Below are 15,379 nucleotides of genomic sequence, written 5' to 3'. Positions count from 1 at the left end.
GTAAAGTCTAACAGACTCTTCATGAAAAAAATTGACAGGATCTACCATCATCTCCTACAGTTTCTTCACATCATTTTCCTCTCTCACTGACGGTAAGGTCATTTGTTGGCTTTCCAGTTCCCCTGCTTCATATGTCTTCAGGATCTGGTTGTTTTTATCAATACAGATTTCAGTTTTCAGAGTAACAGTATTTCACTGACGTTTGACTGCAGTCCAGTCACATGCATGTTGTAAGGTTGATATTCATGTTCAGTAATTTCTTTTTGTAATAACTTTTCAGGTTTTCATTGGGAAAAACTTATTTAAGATGTAAAAAAACAACAAAGTTGGGAGTCGTTCAATAGCTCAGGGGATATATGAAATCTTTCACAGCTAGCTCTTACATTTCGACCCTAGGGATTGACCAAAAGACACTAGTAGCTGATAGTTGTTTGGTGTCCTATATTAAATAAGTTGGTAGTCTGTCTGTCTGTTCTAGTAAACATTTCACATAGCAAACCACCTGTTAGAGTGGGAGAGAGATGGTGGTCTGAGCACACAGTCTGGAAGACTGGAACTCCTAATCTGAACTCTGAATTCATTGTTGATTTTGAGCAAGTCACTAATATCCCTACCTCAGTTTTTTAATCCTTAAATTGAGGCAATATTTACTTCGGCACATTGTTAGGACAGGGTGTAGGAATCTTGCTCTGCTACTTATGCTCCTCTTGTTCTGTGGACACACTGAATTTTATTTTTCAGTGCTGGATCAATAACATTGTTCATAACAACTAAATTGTAGGGGCTTTTCTTAACTTCAAAAGTTATGGGGTTTGGGTTTTGTTGTTATGTCAAAAAGTAGTAGACAGGGCAATCTCATCTCCGTGTGAGGCCATGTTTGTGAAAACTTAAATTATGCATGCGAAATGCTATACAAACTGTCTTCAGAAAGCATACATTATTGGATATGTAGTTAGTACACACCTCATTGCAGAGGAGGAATAGGTGAAAAGGAGAATGGTGCATAAGTATAAATAAGGCAAAGAGAAACAAAATAAATTGTTGAAAGATGATAGAGCCATTTTAATGTACGATATTCAGTAGAAGAAAGTTTTGGTAGTTCATGGGTGAAAGGGGAAAAGAAAATTTTGAGCTGATCAGCGTTGGTGATTTATAGCTATTTTACAGATACTTTTTAGAAGGTGGTCTGAACAGATCAGCTTAGTAGTGATGATGCCCTTTCTTGTATGCTTGAGTTTGCTGATCTTTTTAACAAGTGTTAAGATACTACCTACTGTGGTGGAAAAAAGAGAGCTGAGAATATGTAAAATTCCAAAAAAAAAAAAAAAAAAAGTCATTCTTTCCAAATCAGTTAACTAGCTTTCACTTTAATTTTGTCTGAAATATTTCCATCTATAACTATTTTTCCCAACACAAGTCTTGATAGGGTAAATTTGTATTATTTGTACAGGTGGAAATCATTAAGAGAAACGCTGTCTCCTTAGAAATTGTATGTGGCCTGTTTATGTGTGTCATAGCAAAATCATACGCACACTGGTAGCTTAAGAATTCTGTAATTTAAAAAAAATGTAGGAAACAATACTTTGGAATTGACCACAGAGCATAAAAATAAAACATAATCTGGCATTTGTATTTTCTATATCACTTTATCCATAAAGTAAGGAAGCTGGAAAATTGCAGTTACACAACAGTAATATTTAATTATGTTAAACAGTCCTATATTTGTGTTAAACAGTCCTAAACTGTATCTGAATTTTAAAAAAATCGCCTAAGGCCCATTGAACTCAGCCAAAAGACTCCTGTTAACTTCAAAGGGTTTTGGATGAGACTCTGAACTAGCAGTGTGGTATTTTGTTTTTTAATACATAAATTTACCAAGCAGTAGCTTTTTCGGGGGGAAGGGGGTGTGTCAAATTCAACTGTGGTGTTACTATGCTGAAATAAATGGAGTAACGCCAGGGATAAATTTGGCTTAAAATCAGCTTAAAAGTGATCTGATTATCTAGCATCTTATGTGGTATAGTGTATGTTCTCTTTTTAGTAATTTTGTAAAGCCAGTTATAAGTTAGGTGAGTACATGTTTAAATCAGTCTTCAGGGGAGGTATATTTTAAAAAAAAAGTGTAGATTTCTGCATTGTGCTGTACATAGGGCTATATGTTGAATCAGTGCAGAATGTGTGGGCTGGCTTTCAGGGGCTTTTTCACTGTGAGCATATTACATCTGCTCTGTGATCTTGCTTAGGCTGCCAGTTGATTTACAGATGAAACTCCAAGATAAACACTCAACGACTAGGTAACTTGGGTACTTAGTCCCCTGATGTTGCGAAAGCTGTGATCATCGGAGTCACTTATGCAACCGTTCTCCTGATATACTCAGGAAGGGGCTGGTGGTAGAATATTCTTGGGGCTGGTTTACACATAATTTTGCACCAATTTAATTATATCTGTTTAAAAATATATAGCTAAATTGATGTAATACCTTAGTGTGGAGACAGTTATACTGGAATAAAAGGTTCTTATATTGGTATGGCTTACATCTATGAAAATAAGCTATACTGTTAAGCACCTTTATACCAGTGTAACTGTGGCCACACTGAGGCCTAGTCTGCACTGGGGTGGGGGGATCGATCTAAGATATGCAACTTCAGCTACGAGAATAGCGTAGCTGAAGTCGACGTATCTTAGATCGACTTAGAATCACTTACTTCGCGTTCTCGTGGCGCGGGATCGACGGCTGACGCTCCCCCATCAACTCTGCTTCTGCCTCTCGCCGTGGTGGAGTTCTGGAGTCGACGGCAGAGCTATTAGGGATCGATCACTACCCACCGATCCAGCGGGTAGTGTAGACATGTCCTAAGGGAGTGTGCCAGTTTAACTATATTGGTACAAAAAGCATGGTGTGGGTCTGAGCTTTGGCTTTTGCTCCATGGTACAAGACTTAACTGTGTTCACAGGTTTCTCCCAGAAAGACACACCCGAAACCCATCTTCATTATGATAGAGGCCATTAAGGATTTCATAAATCATGGTTGTAAGGGAGTCTGCTAGAGTTGGAAAGATCTTGAGAACTTTGTTTTCAATATTTGTTTTAAAAATACATGTGCTTAGCATGTGGGAGTGCAGTAAAAATCTGAATAAATAAAATTTCCCTTGTCAGAGGAGAATTTTTCTCCTCTCGACGGTTCAGAAGAGTAGAACTTGGAACTTCATCCTGTTTCTTATCAAATGTAGAAAACTTGCAGGAAGATGTATATTACTCTACATAGGTTCTTATACTGCACTCATCATCATGGAATCTATGCACCTGCATTTGCCAGACGTGTTTTCCAGACCATTTTATTAAGTTGTATATCCACTGAGTAGTTTTCCTGAAGTAATAACATCTGGCAGATGCACACCTGTAAATTGATTTGCATCCTGTTGTTGATCTCACGACTGCTGTGTCAAAAAAAATTTAAATGCGTGGGGAAGGTGCCAGTTTGGTTTAACTGCTCGTGTTTTACCTTAGTACAGATATGTAGGGAAAGGCGAGGTAATTGCCCTGCAGTCTTCCCAAATGCTGACTCCACTCTTCTTTCTCTTTATTTCTCTTGTCTTCACCTGTCACCTCACTTTCTTGCCAGATTGTTATTCCCCCCTTATTCCTTCTTTTTCTACTTTCTTTGCATTTTACTTTCTTCCTTTGCTTATACCCTTTTCTACTACTTCTGTCTTCATGATTCTCACTCCAGTTACCCTCTTTACTTTTGTTTTCTAAAGTTAATTTTAAAGGGTATTGGGTTCAACACTGGATTGCCCCTCCCCTGCAGAGTTAAGGAGACACTGAATCTACATGAAGCTTTTCTGATGAACCTCTTCAGAGTTTTGGGAGATGTAGACTGGCCCAAGTCGACATTTAGATAATAAGTCTAGCTAAAATGGCAAAACTGCAGGGTTTTTTTGTTTGTATTTGTTTTGTTTTTATGGAATGATCTTGACTTGTATGTAAAATGACTTCCTCAAAGAAAACAAGCAGGATTTATGTATTATTTGAGATGAGGTGACGTGAGTCGCATTTTATTCACTCTTGTCCCAGAAGAGGATAACATTAATATATTGGCAGTCCAAGTGATAAACTATTTACAAGATCTTTGGTTTTAAGTCATTTTTCTATGCAAAGGAGTTGACAATAAACTTGTCCTGACAGAAAATCAGCACTAGGTTGGTTAGCTCAATTTTTTTCTTAAAATATAGAGATTCAGTAATGTTGCTACTTCAGACCAGTATTATGAAGGTGAGAAATAGTGCAGAAGCGTCTGCTTTGTGGTGACACTGTTATCAAAATCTTTTCCTAAATGCTTATGGATCTGAGGGACACTAAATCACCAGATATTGGCAATTTTTGATTAAATAGAATAAACTGTAATCTTCATTGAAACTTTATTTTATAAAACAGAACATTTTAAATTGCATATAGAAAGAAGGGTGATAGAAGTCATTAAAGTGAGTAAATGTGAAGTTAAGACAATTAATCCTCTTCTGGGTTCTGTGGTTGGCTGATATAAACAATGAGATCTGGTAGCATAGTGAAGATTTAGTTGAAGACATTTATACTCCTGTGAATGATCATGAAATACAGACTGAGTTTAATATGTCCGTAGGCTATGTATACGCTTATGATGGGATGTGGAGTACACACATTGCACACACACCCCAGCCATGTGTATGAACAGCAGTGTAGACAGTGAGGCACTGCTTACGTGAGCAGAGTACAGAAACACCAGAACCTTAGGCTATATATCCTATATGGCTCAAAACACACACAAGCAGTGCCTCCAACACCTACACTGCTGTTTTCAACAGTGTAGTGTCCTGCTGTCAGAGCTTTTCCCTGCCTCCAAGAAAGGATCTAGTGAGGGGGCACTAGGGAAAGTCTCTGGCAGCTTCTCACTGTTGGAGCCTTTCCCTGCTGTCTCCCCCCTGCTAGAGCCTTTCATTTCTGGGTGTAGCTACAGTCTGCTTTTCCCTGCGGTATGTAGTTACACATACCCAACCTGTCGCCACCAGTGTAGTTGTGAAGCATTATACCACCTGACCATTTAATAGGGTTCACTTTAAAATATTGGGTGAGGTAGAGAAGGTTTGTATATTTGGTGATCTTGATGAGACTTGGCTTAGAAGAGAGCTTATTCTGCATATCTGTTTAGAATGTCTTTCTACTCAAATGTTTTGTTCACCTATTAGTGAGGTAGACCAGTCTGACAGAATAAAGGGAGAGGTGAACACACTCTTTAGGACATTTAATTTCACATTAAATGAATATTGAAAAGCTTGGCTGAGGAAAGCTATTCAGTCTTAGTAGTACAGGAAAAATGCTGTCAAGGTTTTTGTGTTAATATCTAAGGAAGAAGGGTTGACTGCAGACATTGACATATAATGGGATGGGGGGGAAATAATGGTGATTCTTTAATCAGATAGGAAATGAAGGAATTAATTATTCCAATCTCCACGGACTGATTAGCTTCCTGAAAATAGAAGTTGAAATATAGAAACATAATGCATAGCTGGCTTATTTTGATAGGCATTAAAAAAAAAAATCCAGGCCTTTCTACGCTATGTTTCTGGGGAAGTCTTTGACTGGGGATAGCAACCATTTGAGTGCGAATTCATGCAGGCCACTTGTATTTTTATTACTGTGCCACTTGTGCCTACCCTGAGCTGGTTTGCACAACACGGTAGTTAAAAACCACGAGTGCCCTGCCTATACGAGCACTTCACTGATGGAGCAGAAAAAGTGGGTGACTTTCTGAAAAATGCTCACGTAGACAGGACTTTAGCAAACATGGTTCGGCAGAAGGAGTATTAGAATCCTGTGAGGAAGAAGGCTGGAGCAGTAGTGGATGGCAGTTCTTGGAAAAAGACGTGGCAGGAATAAGAAGTTTCCAGTGTGGTTTCATAAGGATCTGTGTGGTGTCTTTGTTTAAAAAAAAAAAAATTTGTACTTGTAGTAGAAATGAACTAGAGGCAAATTAAAGAAATATCATAGAATCATAGAATATCAGGGTTGGAGGGGACCACAGGAGGTCATCTAGTCCAACCCCCTGCTCAAAGCAGGACCAATCCCCAACTAAATCAAGTTTAACATGCCCACGGACAAAAGACATGGAATGTGTGCCCCCACTGATTTTACTGCTTGTTAAAGAGGGAAGCAATAAAAAGGAATTTACATGTGTATTAGAAAAAGGAATACCAAAGATAAAATGGGTTAATTAATAATTAAAGGGGGTGAAATCCATGAATGCATTACTGAACTGCCTGTAAAAATAAAGGTGCTTTTAGCAAGGAAAATAAAAGATAGAGAACTAGAAAATAATTAAGGCCCAATTCTGAAAAATTCTGTACATATGATTATCTTTATGCATGTGACCCATTGAACTCAGTGGAACATTACTCACTTGCATTAAGTTAAACATCAATGTTTAAGTAGACTACAGTTAAATTTTAAATTTTAGCTAAATTTAACCGGAGTCCAGAATGGTTAACAGGATGGTATTATAGACAAAGATGCTTTTATCTGAAAAGTGAAATTCAGACCTTTTAAGGAGAGAAAAGCTTGAGAGATATTTTAGGTCTTAGCTTGGTTTTTTATTTAAAATATATGGGGAGTATTAGTCAGAACATGAGCTGGGTTATCAGAACTGGGAGGAAATCAATGAGTGGGATCTGTATCTGGGGCTAGATTGGAGCAGTTGAGGAGGAGATTTGGGGTCCAAAACAGCAAAAGAGGCTGGGGATGCGGTAGGATGGAACAGGCAGGACTAAGCAAGAAATGAAATGGCCAAAACACCCAAAAAGAAAGGGAAATAAAGTTGGGGGAGGAGTGGTGAAAGGCTAGAACCAGAAATAGCTAAGTTGATTATTCTTTTCAAAATCTGCATAAACCACTTGACATGTAAAAAATGTTTTAAAATTATTTTACTAAAAATTTAAAATATGGTCAGTTGGACACCCAAGATATAAGAAAATAAAATTTTCAGTTCCTAGATACTTAATAGACAACAGGTTTCGTAATGCTAAAGGACATTTCAAGTAACCATCGATGCTCATGACTAGAACCGAAGAACTCTCCTTCATTTTGGGTCTCTTGCACATGAATGGGTTGCATTACAGCCACATTGCCACATAAAAAATAGTATTGCTGAAGATCTTGTAAGTTTTCTGTGTTGAATAACAACCTCAGCTACACAAAGCAGGTACAGATGTTTCAGAGTAGCAGCCGTGTTAGTCTGTATCCGCAAAAAGAAAAGGAGGACTTGTGGCACCTTAGAGACTAACAAATTTATTTGAGCATAAGCTCTCGTGAGCTAGAGCTCACTAGCTCACGAAAGCTTATGCTCAAATAAATTTGTTAGTCTCTAAGGTGCCACAAGTACTCCTTTTCTTTTTACAGATGTTTTACTAAATGCACCTGTAAAGTGCCAATATACAGCATAAAATACTGTTTAAAATGTTTTAAGATTCTGAAATCACTGGTAAAAACGTTTATGTAGCATTCTGTATTGTTACATTACAAATATTGCAACATATTATTTATTAGTGTTAAAGTATACATTCATGCAGGATTAATTTATTTAATCTGTATTTGTGTAACACTAGCCGATCTTCACTCTTTTCCATACTTCTCCCTTTACTGCTGAATTTTTTTTTTGGCTTCATCTCCTTCCCTCCCCAATACTCATCCCATCTGTTTAACTTACCTGTCCTCTTTCTCTTGGGTTATTCTCCTACCCTCTCACTTTTTTCTACTCAAAACCCTCCTGTAGCATAAATCCATGCAAAAATAGAAAAGGAAAATTAAGAATGAGTCAAGATTGTAACACTGTTGCAAAAAAAGAAAACGTCTGGGATGTATTAGCAAGAGTGCTATAAGCAAGACGCAAGAAGTAATTCTTCTGCTCTACTCCGCGCTGATTAGGCCTCAACTATAGTATTGTGTCCAGTTCTGGGCACCACATTTCAGGACAGATGTGGACAAATAGGAGAAAGTCCAGAGAAGAGGAACAGAATGATTTAAGGTCTAGAAAACGTGACCTCTGAGGGAAGATTGAAAAAATTGGGTTTGTTTAGTCCAGGTAAGAGAAGACTGAGGGGAGACATAACAGTTTTCAAGTAAATAAAACTGTTCAGCTGTTCAAGGATGAAGGAGGAAAATTGTTCTCATTAACCTCTGTGGCTAAGGCAAGAAGCAATGGGCTTATATTGCTCTAAGAGCAGTTTAGGTTGGACATTAGGTAAAATTTCCTAACAGGGTAGTTAAGCACTAGAATAAATTGCCTAAGGAGGTGGTGGAATCTCTGTCACTGGAGATATTTAAGAGCGGGTTAGACAAATACCTATAAGGGATGGTCTGATCTAGATAACTTATTCCTGCTTTGAGTGCAGGAAACTGAACTAGAAAACCTCTCAAAGTCCATTCTAGTCCTTTGATTCTATGAATGGGGATAAATAAAAAGAAACAAGTGTTCAAAGACTGTATCTTCTAGGAGGAAATGCATTTCACTGATTCACTTTTATAAAAAGTTATATATTACTTGTATTATAATACAGCCTGTTCCAAATTTGACTTTTTGAACATGCAGTGCTTTGTTTTAATGTTAGTACTATAGCATGACTGCTTGCAGGTATTACAGAAACACTCAAGATTCTGAGTGTTAAACAATAGGTACGTTTATCAATAGCCTATAACTTATTTTGTGTAGCATTGTTCATACAGAAGTGTTGGAGTGTTCAATTGTTAGTCGCTATGCACACAAGGGCAAAGGAGGGTCAAGCCATCAAGAACACTGTCCCCGATAATGTCACGGCTAACCTGGTGGCTGAACTTTGTGACTGTGTCCTTACCCATAACTATTTTACATTTGGGGACAATGTATACCTTCAGATCAGCGGCACTGCTGTGGGTACCCGCATAGCCCCACAGTATGCCAACATTTTTATGGCTGATTTAGAACAATGCTTCCTCAGCTCTCGTCCCCTAATGCCCCTACTCTACTTGCGCTATATTGATGACATCTTCATCATCTGGACCCATGGAAAAGAAGCCCTTGAGGAATTCCACCATGGTTTCAACAATTTCCATCCCACCATCAACCTCAGCCTGGTCCAGTCCACACAAGAGATCCACTTCCTGGACACTACAGTGCTCATAAACGATGGTCACATAAACACCACCCTATACTAGAAACCTACTGACCGCTATTCCTACCTACATGCCTCCAGCTTTCACCCTGACCACACCACACGATCCATCGTCTACAGCCAAGCTCTGCGATACAACCGCATTTGCTCCAACCTCTCAGACAGAGACAGACACCTACAAGATCTCTATCAAGCATTCTTACAACTACAGTACCCACCTGCGGAAGTGAAGAAACAGATTGATAGAGCCAGAAGAGTTCCCAGAAGTCACCTACTACAGGACAGGCCTAACAAAGAAAATAACAGAACACCACTAGCCGTCACCTTCAGCCCCCAACTAAAACCCCTCCAACGCATTATTAAGGATCTACAACCTATCCTGAAGGATGACCCAACGCTCTCACAAATCTTGGGAGACAGGCCAGTCCTTGCCTACAGACAGCCCCCCAACCTGAAGCAAATACTCGCCAACAACCACATACCACACAACAGAACCACTAACCCAGGAACCTATACTTGCAACAAAGCCCGTTGCCAACTGTGCCCACATATCTATTCAGGGGACACTATCACAGGGCCTAATAATATCAGCCACACTATCAGAGGCTCGTTCACCTGCACATCCACCAATGTGATATATGCCAGCAGTGCCCCTCTGCCATGTACATTGGTCAAACTGGACAGTCTCTACGTAAAAGAGTAAATGGACACATATCAGATGTTAAGAATTATAACATTCATAAACCAGTCGGAGAACACTTCAATCTCTCTGGTCACGAGATTACAGACATGAAAGTCGCTATTTTACAACAAAAAAACTTCAAATCCAGACTCCAGTGAGAAATTGCTGAATTGGAATTCATTTGCAAATTGGATACAATTAACTTAGGCTTGAATAGAGACTGGGAGTGGCTTAGTCATTATGCAAGGTAGCCTATTTCCCCTTGTTTTTTCCTCTCTCCCCCCCCCCCCCCCCCCCCCGACGTTCTTGTTAAACCCTGGATTTGTGCTGGAAATGGCCCACCTTGATTATCATACACATTGTAAGGAGAGTGGTCACTTTAGATAAGCTATTACCAGCAGGAGAGTGGGGTGGGAGGAGGTATTTTTTCATGCTTTGTGTGTATATAATAAGATCTTCTACACTTTCCACAGTATGCAGCCGATGAAGTGAGCTGTAGCTCACGAAAGCTTATGCTCAAATAAATTGGTTAGTCTCTAAGGTGCCACAAGTACTCCTTTTCTTTTTGCGAATACAGACTAACACGGCTGTTACTCTGAAAGGAGGGTATGTTGATCACATTTCCAGGTGGGGGACAGCTGGATAACTTCCTGCAAGTAACCTGCACCTGTGTGATAAAGTAAGTGGTACTGCCCGAAGATTGCTAAGAAAAGTGGTACAATGTTTCTAAAAATCTGACTGTTTAAATATACTCTAATTACATACTCAGAATGTTGCTGCTGCAGAACTACCTTCTGTAACACTACCAACTTTTGTATTCTGTTGCACAGCTGCAGGTTACATTTTCCTGCATCTTAATTCACTTTGGTGCATGCAATAATCTGCCCAGGAAATAAAATTCAGTTGTTATAATGAAGAGCTCAACTATTAAAAAAAAATGCCATTCTAAAAACAGAGATTGATACTTGCATCACAGATTTTTCAGTATGTCCTCAAATAAAACTAGAAAAAAATAGCTAGACTAATGAACATACTCTAGTTATTTGTCCAGGTCCTGTAATTAAAATGTCTAATGTTTGTGACTACAGGTGTATCTGAGAGAACCCAGTAACTTTAATCAAGGTTCTCTTTTGCTTCCAGCTTTTTTGGCTGTTAACCTTGCTCTCAAAGATTCAATATTAAGTTTTGTTTTCTATGATTTGAGCCATTTTAACTTCAGAATAAGAATTGCTTGTGTCTTACTAGCTTGTCAGCAAGGACACTAGTGGATTTTGTAACTCATTCTAGAGATACATACATGGAATAGTTTTTATTTTTTTGGAGGATGTGGTGGGGTGTGAGGAGTGTAAGTTTTAAAAATGTATAGACTTAAATGAAATTCCAGGAGCCTGTTTTTCAAAATATCTGCATGCAAAGAAGTGACTTTTCCAAACTTTTAAAGATCTCTGCCGACACCTTATGGCAGTGGTGGGCAACCTGCAGCTCAGGGGCTGCACGACCACTGCCTTATGGGAAAAGATTGATCTTTATTTTTTGAGAGTTTCTCTTCTTGCTGCTAATTTCTTGCTTTCTCAGCCAAAATATCACGCACTTATGTCCCTCTCAGGCAAATGTGAGGTCACAGGAGATGAGTGTCTTGGTTTGGGGAATAAGCACAGGAGAGCTGGACATTATTTTCATTTTCTTTCCCTGTTTTTGTTATAGGGACATCAGCATGCAGACCCTCAGAAAATAACACAAATGGCATTGTCTGTAAATTAAAATATTTCTCAGATCTTTAAAAATATATTTATGATCCAGTTTTCATGGTTCAGCTGTGGTTGTGTAGGTCTGAAATCTTGATGCCTTCCTCCACACTTCAAATATCGAGTGGAAAGTTTTGTGTTATTAAATTGTAAATAGACTCAGTGTGCTCAAAAATAATCTTATTGATAATTGGCTTTCTGTCTTAGTTCTGGAGTGATTGCTATATATTTGCATAACTAGTAATTTTAGTATAGATAATATTTTAGCCCTTTTGGGAAGTGTTCTATCCAACAGCTTTAGAGTGACAAGTCAATGAGAGAATATTTATTGTCCTTATGCTTTGTTTATATTACAAATTTTATTCATGTTGTATTAAGAGATTCTTATCTTCCAACAAGTGGTTCCTACAAGCACTAAGGATCCCTTCTTTTAATTTTTAGCTTTCTCTCACAAAGGAATCCCCTAAAAATAAAGTGATTTTGTTTTTGCTGCCCAATCACTATATTCCCTCTAATTTGTTGAGCCTTTTCTAATATTGATATATCCAGAACAGAATACAGTATTCTTAGGTATAGTCTCCCCAGTGTAGGGAGAGTCTACAACCTCCTGCTCATGACATGAGATATGCAGTCCAAAATCACATAGTTATAAAATAATCAGCTTTATTTCTATTTGTGTGTTGAATAAGGATTCTCTAGCCATCTCTTCAATAACATGTCAGGTTGCAATGGATATTCTGGAATATTCTTTGTTTATAGATAAGAAATGGTTGACGAAAGAGCTGATCCTTTTTTATTTCCTCTTTCAGTTTGACATGTCAAGTTAATTTAAAAATAGCCCTTAAAATAAGAGAGTAAGGTATCTTATTGTTTTTGATAAATTAGACTTCCCCATTCTAATATGTGCTCACAGCAGTGTAGGTTCTGCTGCCTCAGAGGAATTTCATACCGATGCTATTATAAAATTTTGTATGTTCTGTGCCTCGTTTGTAACAGGAGATACTGTTTCAGTCAGGCAGAGTTCTGCAAGTGTTACCAATCCATCAGGCTTTGTTTACTATTTACTTCATCAGTTTAATTAAACACTGAAGATTGCATTTCTGTGTGTGGAAACAGGAGCTCAGCAGGAATGACGTACGACATATTTTCCATTTGAAAAATTGTCTGAGAAATAGAAGTATGAGTTGCATATAGATTTTTAGATAGCTATTTTGTCATGATAGATTTTAAAGAGGATGTTCAGTTGGGCTAAGGACCAGATGTAGTTTGCACCTGTAACTGTTGAATTACAGATTCAAGTTACGTGCCAAGGAGCCTGATCCAAAGCACATTGATATCTGTTCAATTCTTGTTATTAACTTAATTGGATTTTGGATCTGGGCCAGCCAGAATAATTGTACCTGTAGTCAGTCAGATGTATAGCTACTCACATTTCGGCTCAGAGTTTAATTATGGATGTAAATAGCATCCACAGAAGGAGAACCACCCTTCTTAAAACTTACTCCTCTGTGTGATAGCATCATAATATAAATGCTATAGTTTTGATAGAGGCTTAGAAAATAAATGCCATCTCAGTGTTCAGTATTTTTCCATACAACTACCTTTTGGGTTGAAATTTCATAGGCTCTTTCTTAGCCTAGGAGTGGCTTACTTGCATATAATAGATTTCCCCATGCTAATCTGTGTTCACAACAGTGTGGGTTCTGCTGCCTCAGAGATTTAGTAGTTATGGAATTAGATACAAAAATTGTATAATGCTTGTCTAACTTAATTCCCCTCTGCTACCTGTATTAGATTAGAGATATAGTCAAAGAACATATTTTTTCAGTTAAATATTCTAGTTTTATTTTATAACCAGAAGTCTACAACATATATAGTCTTTCGTCTAAAGAATCCCTTTATTCGTATCTTTCTTAGGTCTAGGTAACCAAAAATTAATCTCTTCCTAGGTGGCCAAAAATTAACAGAAATGAGCATTATCCTTGAATTCACAAAATTTCAATGCCAAATTGATCATTGTTTTCCTCTCTGGCTTTTACCACTACATAGTCCTCATTACACCTCTTGTGTTGCTTAAAGGTACTTGATGTTGCAGAAAGTAGTGCATCTTATTGTATAATGTGCTATATTTAACACTTTTCTTTTTGGTGGAGAGTATGTTAGTGTCTGTGTGACATGTAAGGAATTTTAATATATTAGGTAGGGTATTGATTTAACTAGCTTGTGCTATGAAGAGGCTATTATTTCAAAGCAGTGACTCAGATTGTCTACATGGTAGACGCGAAACTTGTTCATAAAATGCTGTTGTAGAATTGAAAGAAATACTTAACCGAACTTCATTTGCTTGATGGAATTATAGCATGAGAAGTATTTAGCATGTCTGTGGGTTTTATAATTTTTTTTTGCTGTTTTCAATTTGAATTTTTAAAGACTGATCTAAAGTGTGTAACATTGTACTTCCTGGGAAATTAACAAAATTAATATCTTGCCTCGTGACCAGTACCTGGGAGGCAATTATAGCAAAAATTCTTGCTTTACAGCAACATATGGTACTTTTTGTTTTATTTCTGAATTCTCTATCACAGAAGTTCTTTCTTTTTCTTTGTGAATTGTATTTTTATAGAGTGTTTTGGTATTTTGTGGACCACCTCCCCTAGTATTTCCAGTAATGACATCCTTAAGGCAACTATAGTAATTGCTTGCATGGAAAAAATAATTTAGAAAGTACTGAATGTATTTTTAGCTATCTTAAGGCAGTAGAGGCAGCTTGAAATAAGGAGAAATTGCCCCATGAGTGGTCATTTCTCTGCATTCCATTTAATAAATGCTCTGAGGATCACCAAACTCTGCTCTAGCAGGGAGGAAGCAGTGGAGACAGGGAAGAGTATGACATGGTTGAGGGATGGGTTTCATCTTTTCATTTAGTACCTGATTTAGGTAACTGTTGTATACAGGCTACAGTTTTCCTTCACTAGTTACTAAACTCCTAGCCAGTAACCTATTTTAATTTTAACCCTTGATAAGTAATAAGTGCTTTGTGACTTCATACACAGGAGTGAGGGTGTGTGTGCAGAGAGAAAGTAAGAATACAACCAGATTCCCTAATAATGTCAGAATAAAATCCCTGGTGGTAATACAATTACTTAACATAGTTCTTGTTACTTGTCCCTTCCTTGTATGTAGTGAATTCTCCTTTCAAGAAGGATTTAGTATGACTCAAGAGTCAACCCGAAGAGTTATTCCTAGCTGCAGTTGATGCATGCCAGAACTCACTGTTGTAATGAGTAGAACTGCTGACTCTTGCTGGTTTAAAAAAAACCCAAAAAACTAAAAACCTCTGACTTGTCATTGGATAACACTTGAGCTAATGAGTGAAAAATATATTTTAAAATAATAAACCCTAAATCTTAAAGTTGCAACATGTGATTGTGTGGGATTCCTTAATTGTTAGTGACATACCTTACTTTTTCGTTTTTGTTCTAGCTGCTCTTCTGCAACGGCTAGCAGAATTGGAAAAAGTCAATGCAGAATTTCTGCGTACAAAGCAGCAGCTTGAGCAAGAATTTAATCAAAAGAGGGCAAAATTTAAAGAGTTATACTTGGCTAAGGAAGGTAAGTTCTAGGTTCTCTGAATTCAATGTAAAGCGTATTTTTATGCTAAGCCTTGAATAGTCCCTGGTTAGAGAACTATCTTAGTAGTGCTAACTTTTTTTTTTTTTAAAGAAGTAGGGTTTAAAAAGCAAAGGTTTTCTTGCGTTGGCAGTCGGTTGGTGGG

At 37.7% G+C, this 15,379-nt stretch overlaps 1 protein-coding gene across 4 annotated transcripts in view; it reads left to right on the top strand.

Moving 5' to 3' along the window:
• The window catches only part of RABEP1 (rabaptin, RAB GTPase binding effector protein 1), a 75,384-nt gene that overhangs the window by 9,213 nt on the left and 50,792 nt on the right, over nucleotides 1-15,379 (top strand). For 3 of the 4 annotated variants that reach the window (XM_048824482.2, XM_048824479.2, XM_048824480.2), the window contains exon 2: nucleotides 15,088-15,216. The exons of the other annotated variant lie outside the window; for it this stretch is intronic. In XM_048824482.2, the coding sequence (XP_048680439.2) occupies nucleotides 15,088-15,216 (129 nt within the window). The remainder of the gene's footprint in view (nucleotides 1-15,087; nucleotides 15,217-15,379) is intronic. 4 annotated transcript variants of the gene reach the window in all.

Source organism: Caretta caretta, chromosome 17, assembly GCF_965140235.1.
Source record: "Caretta caretta isolate rCarCar2 chromosome 17, rCarCar1.hap1, whole genome shotgun sequence".
Taxonomy (NCBI): Eukaryota; Metazoa; Chordata; order Testudines; family Cheloniidae; genus Caretta; species Caretta caretta.
The sequence above is the reverse complement of the archived record's forward strand: the minus strand, read 5'-3'. Positions and strand labels throughout refer to the sequence as shown.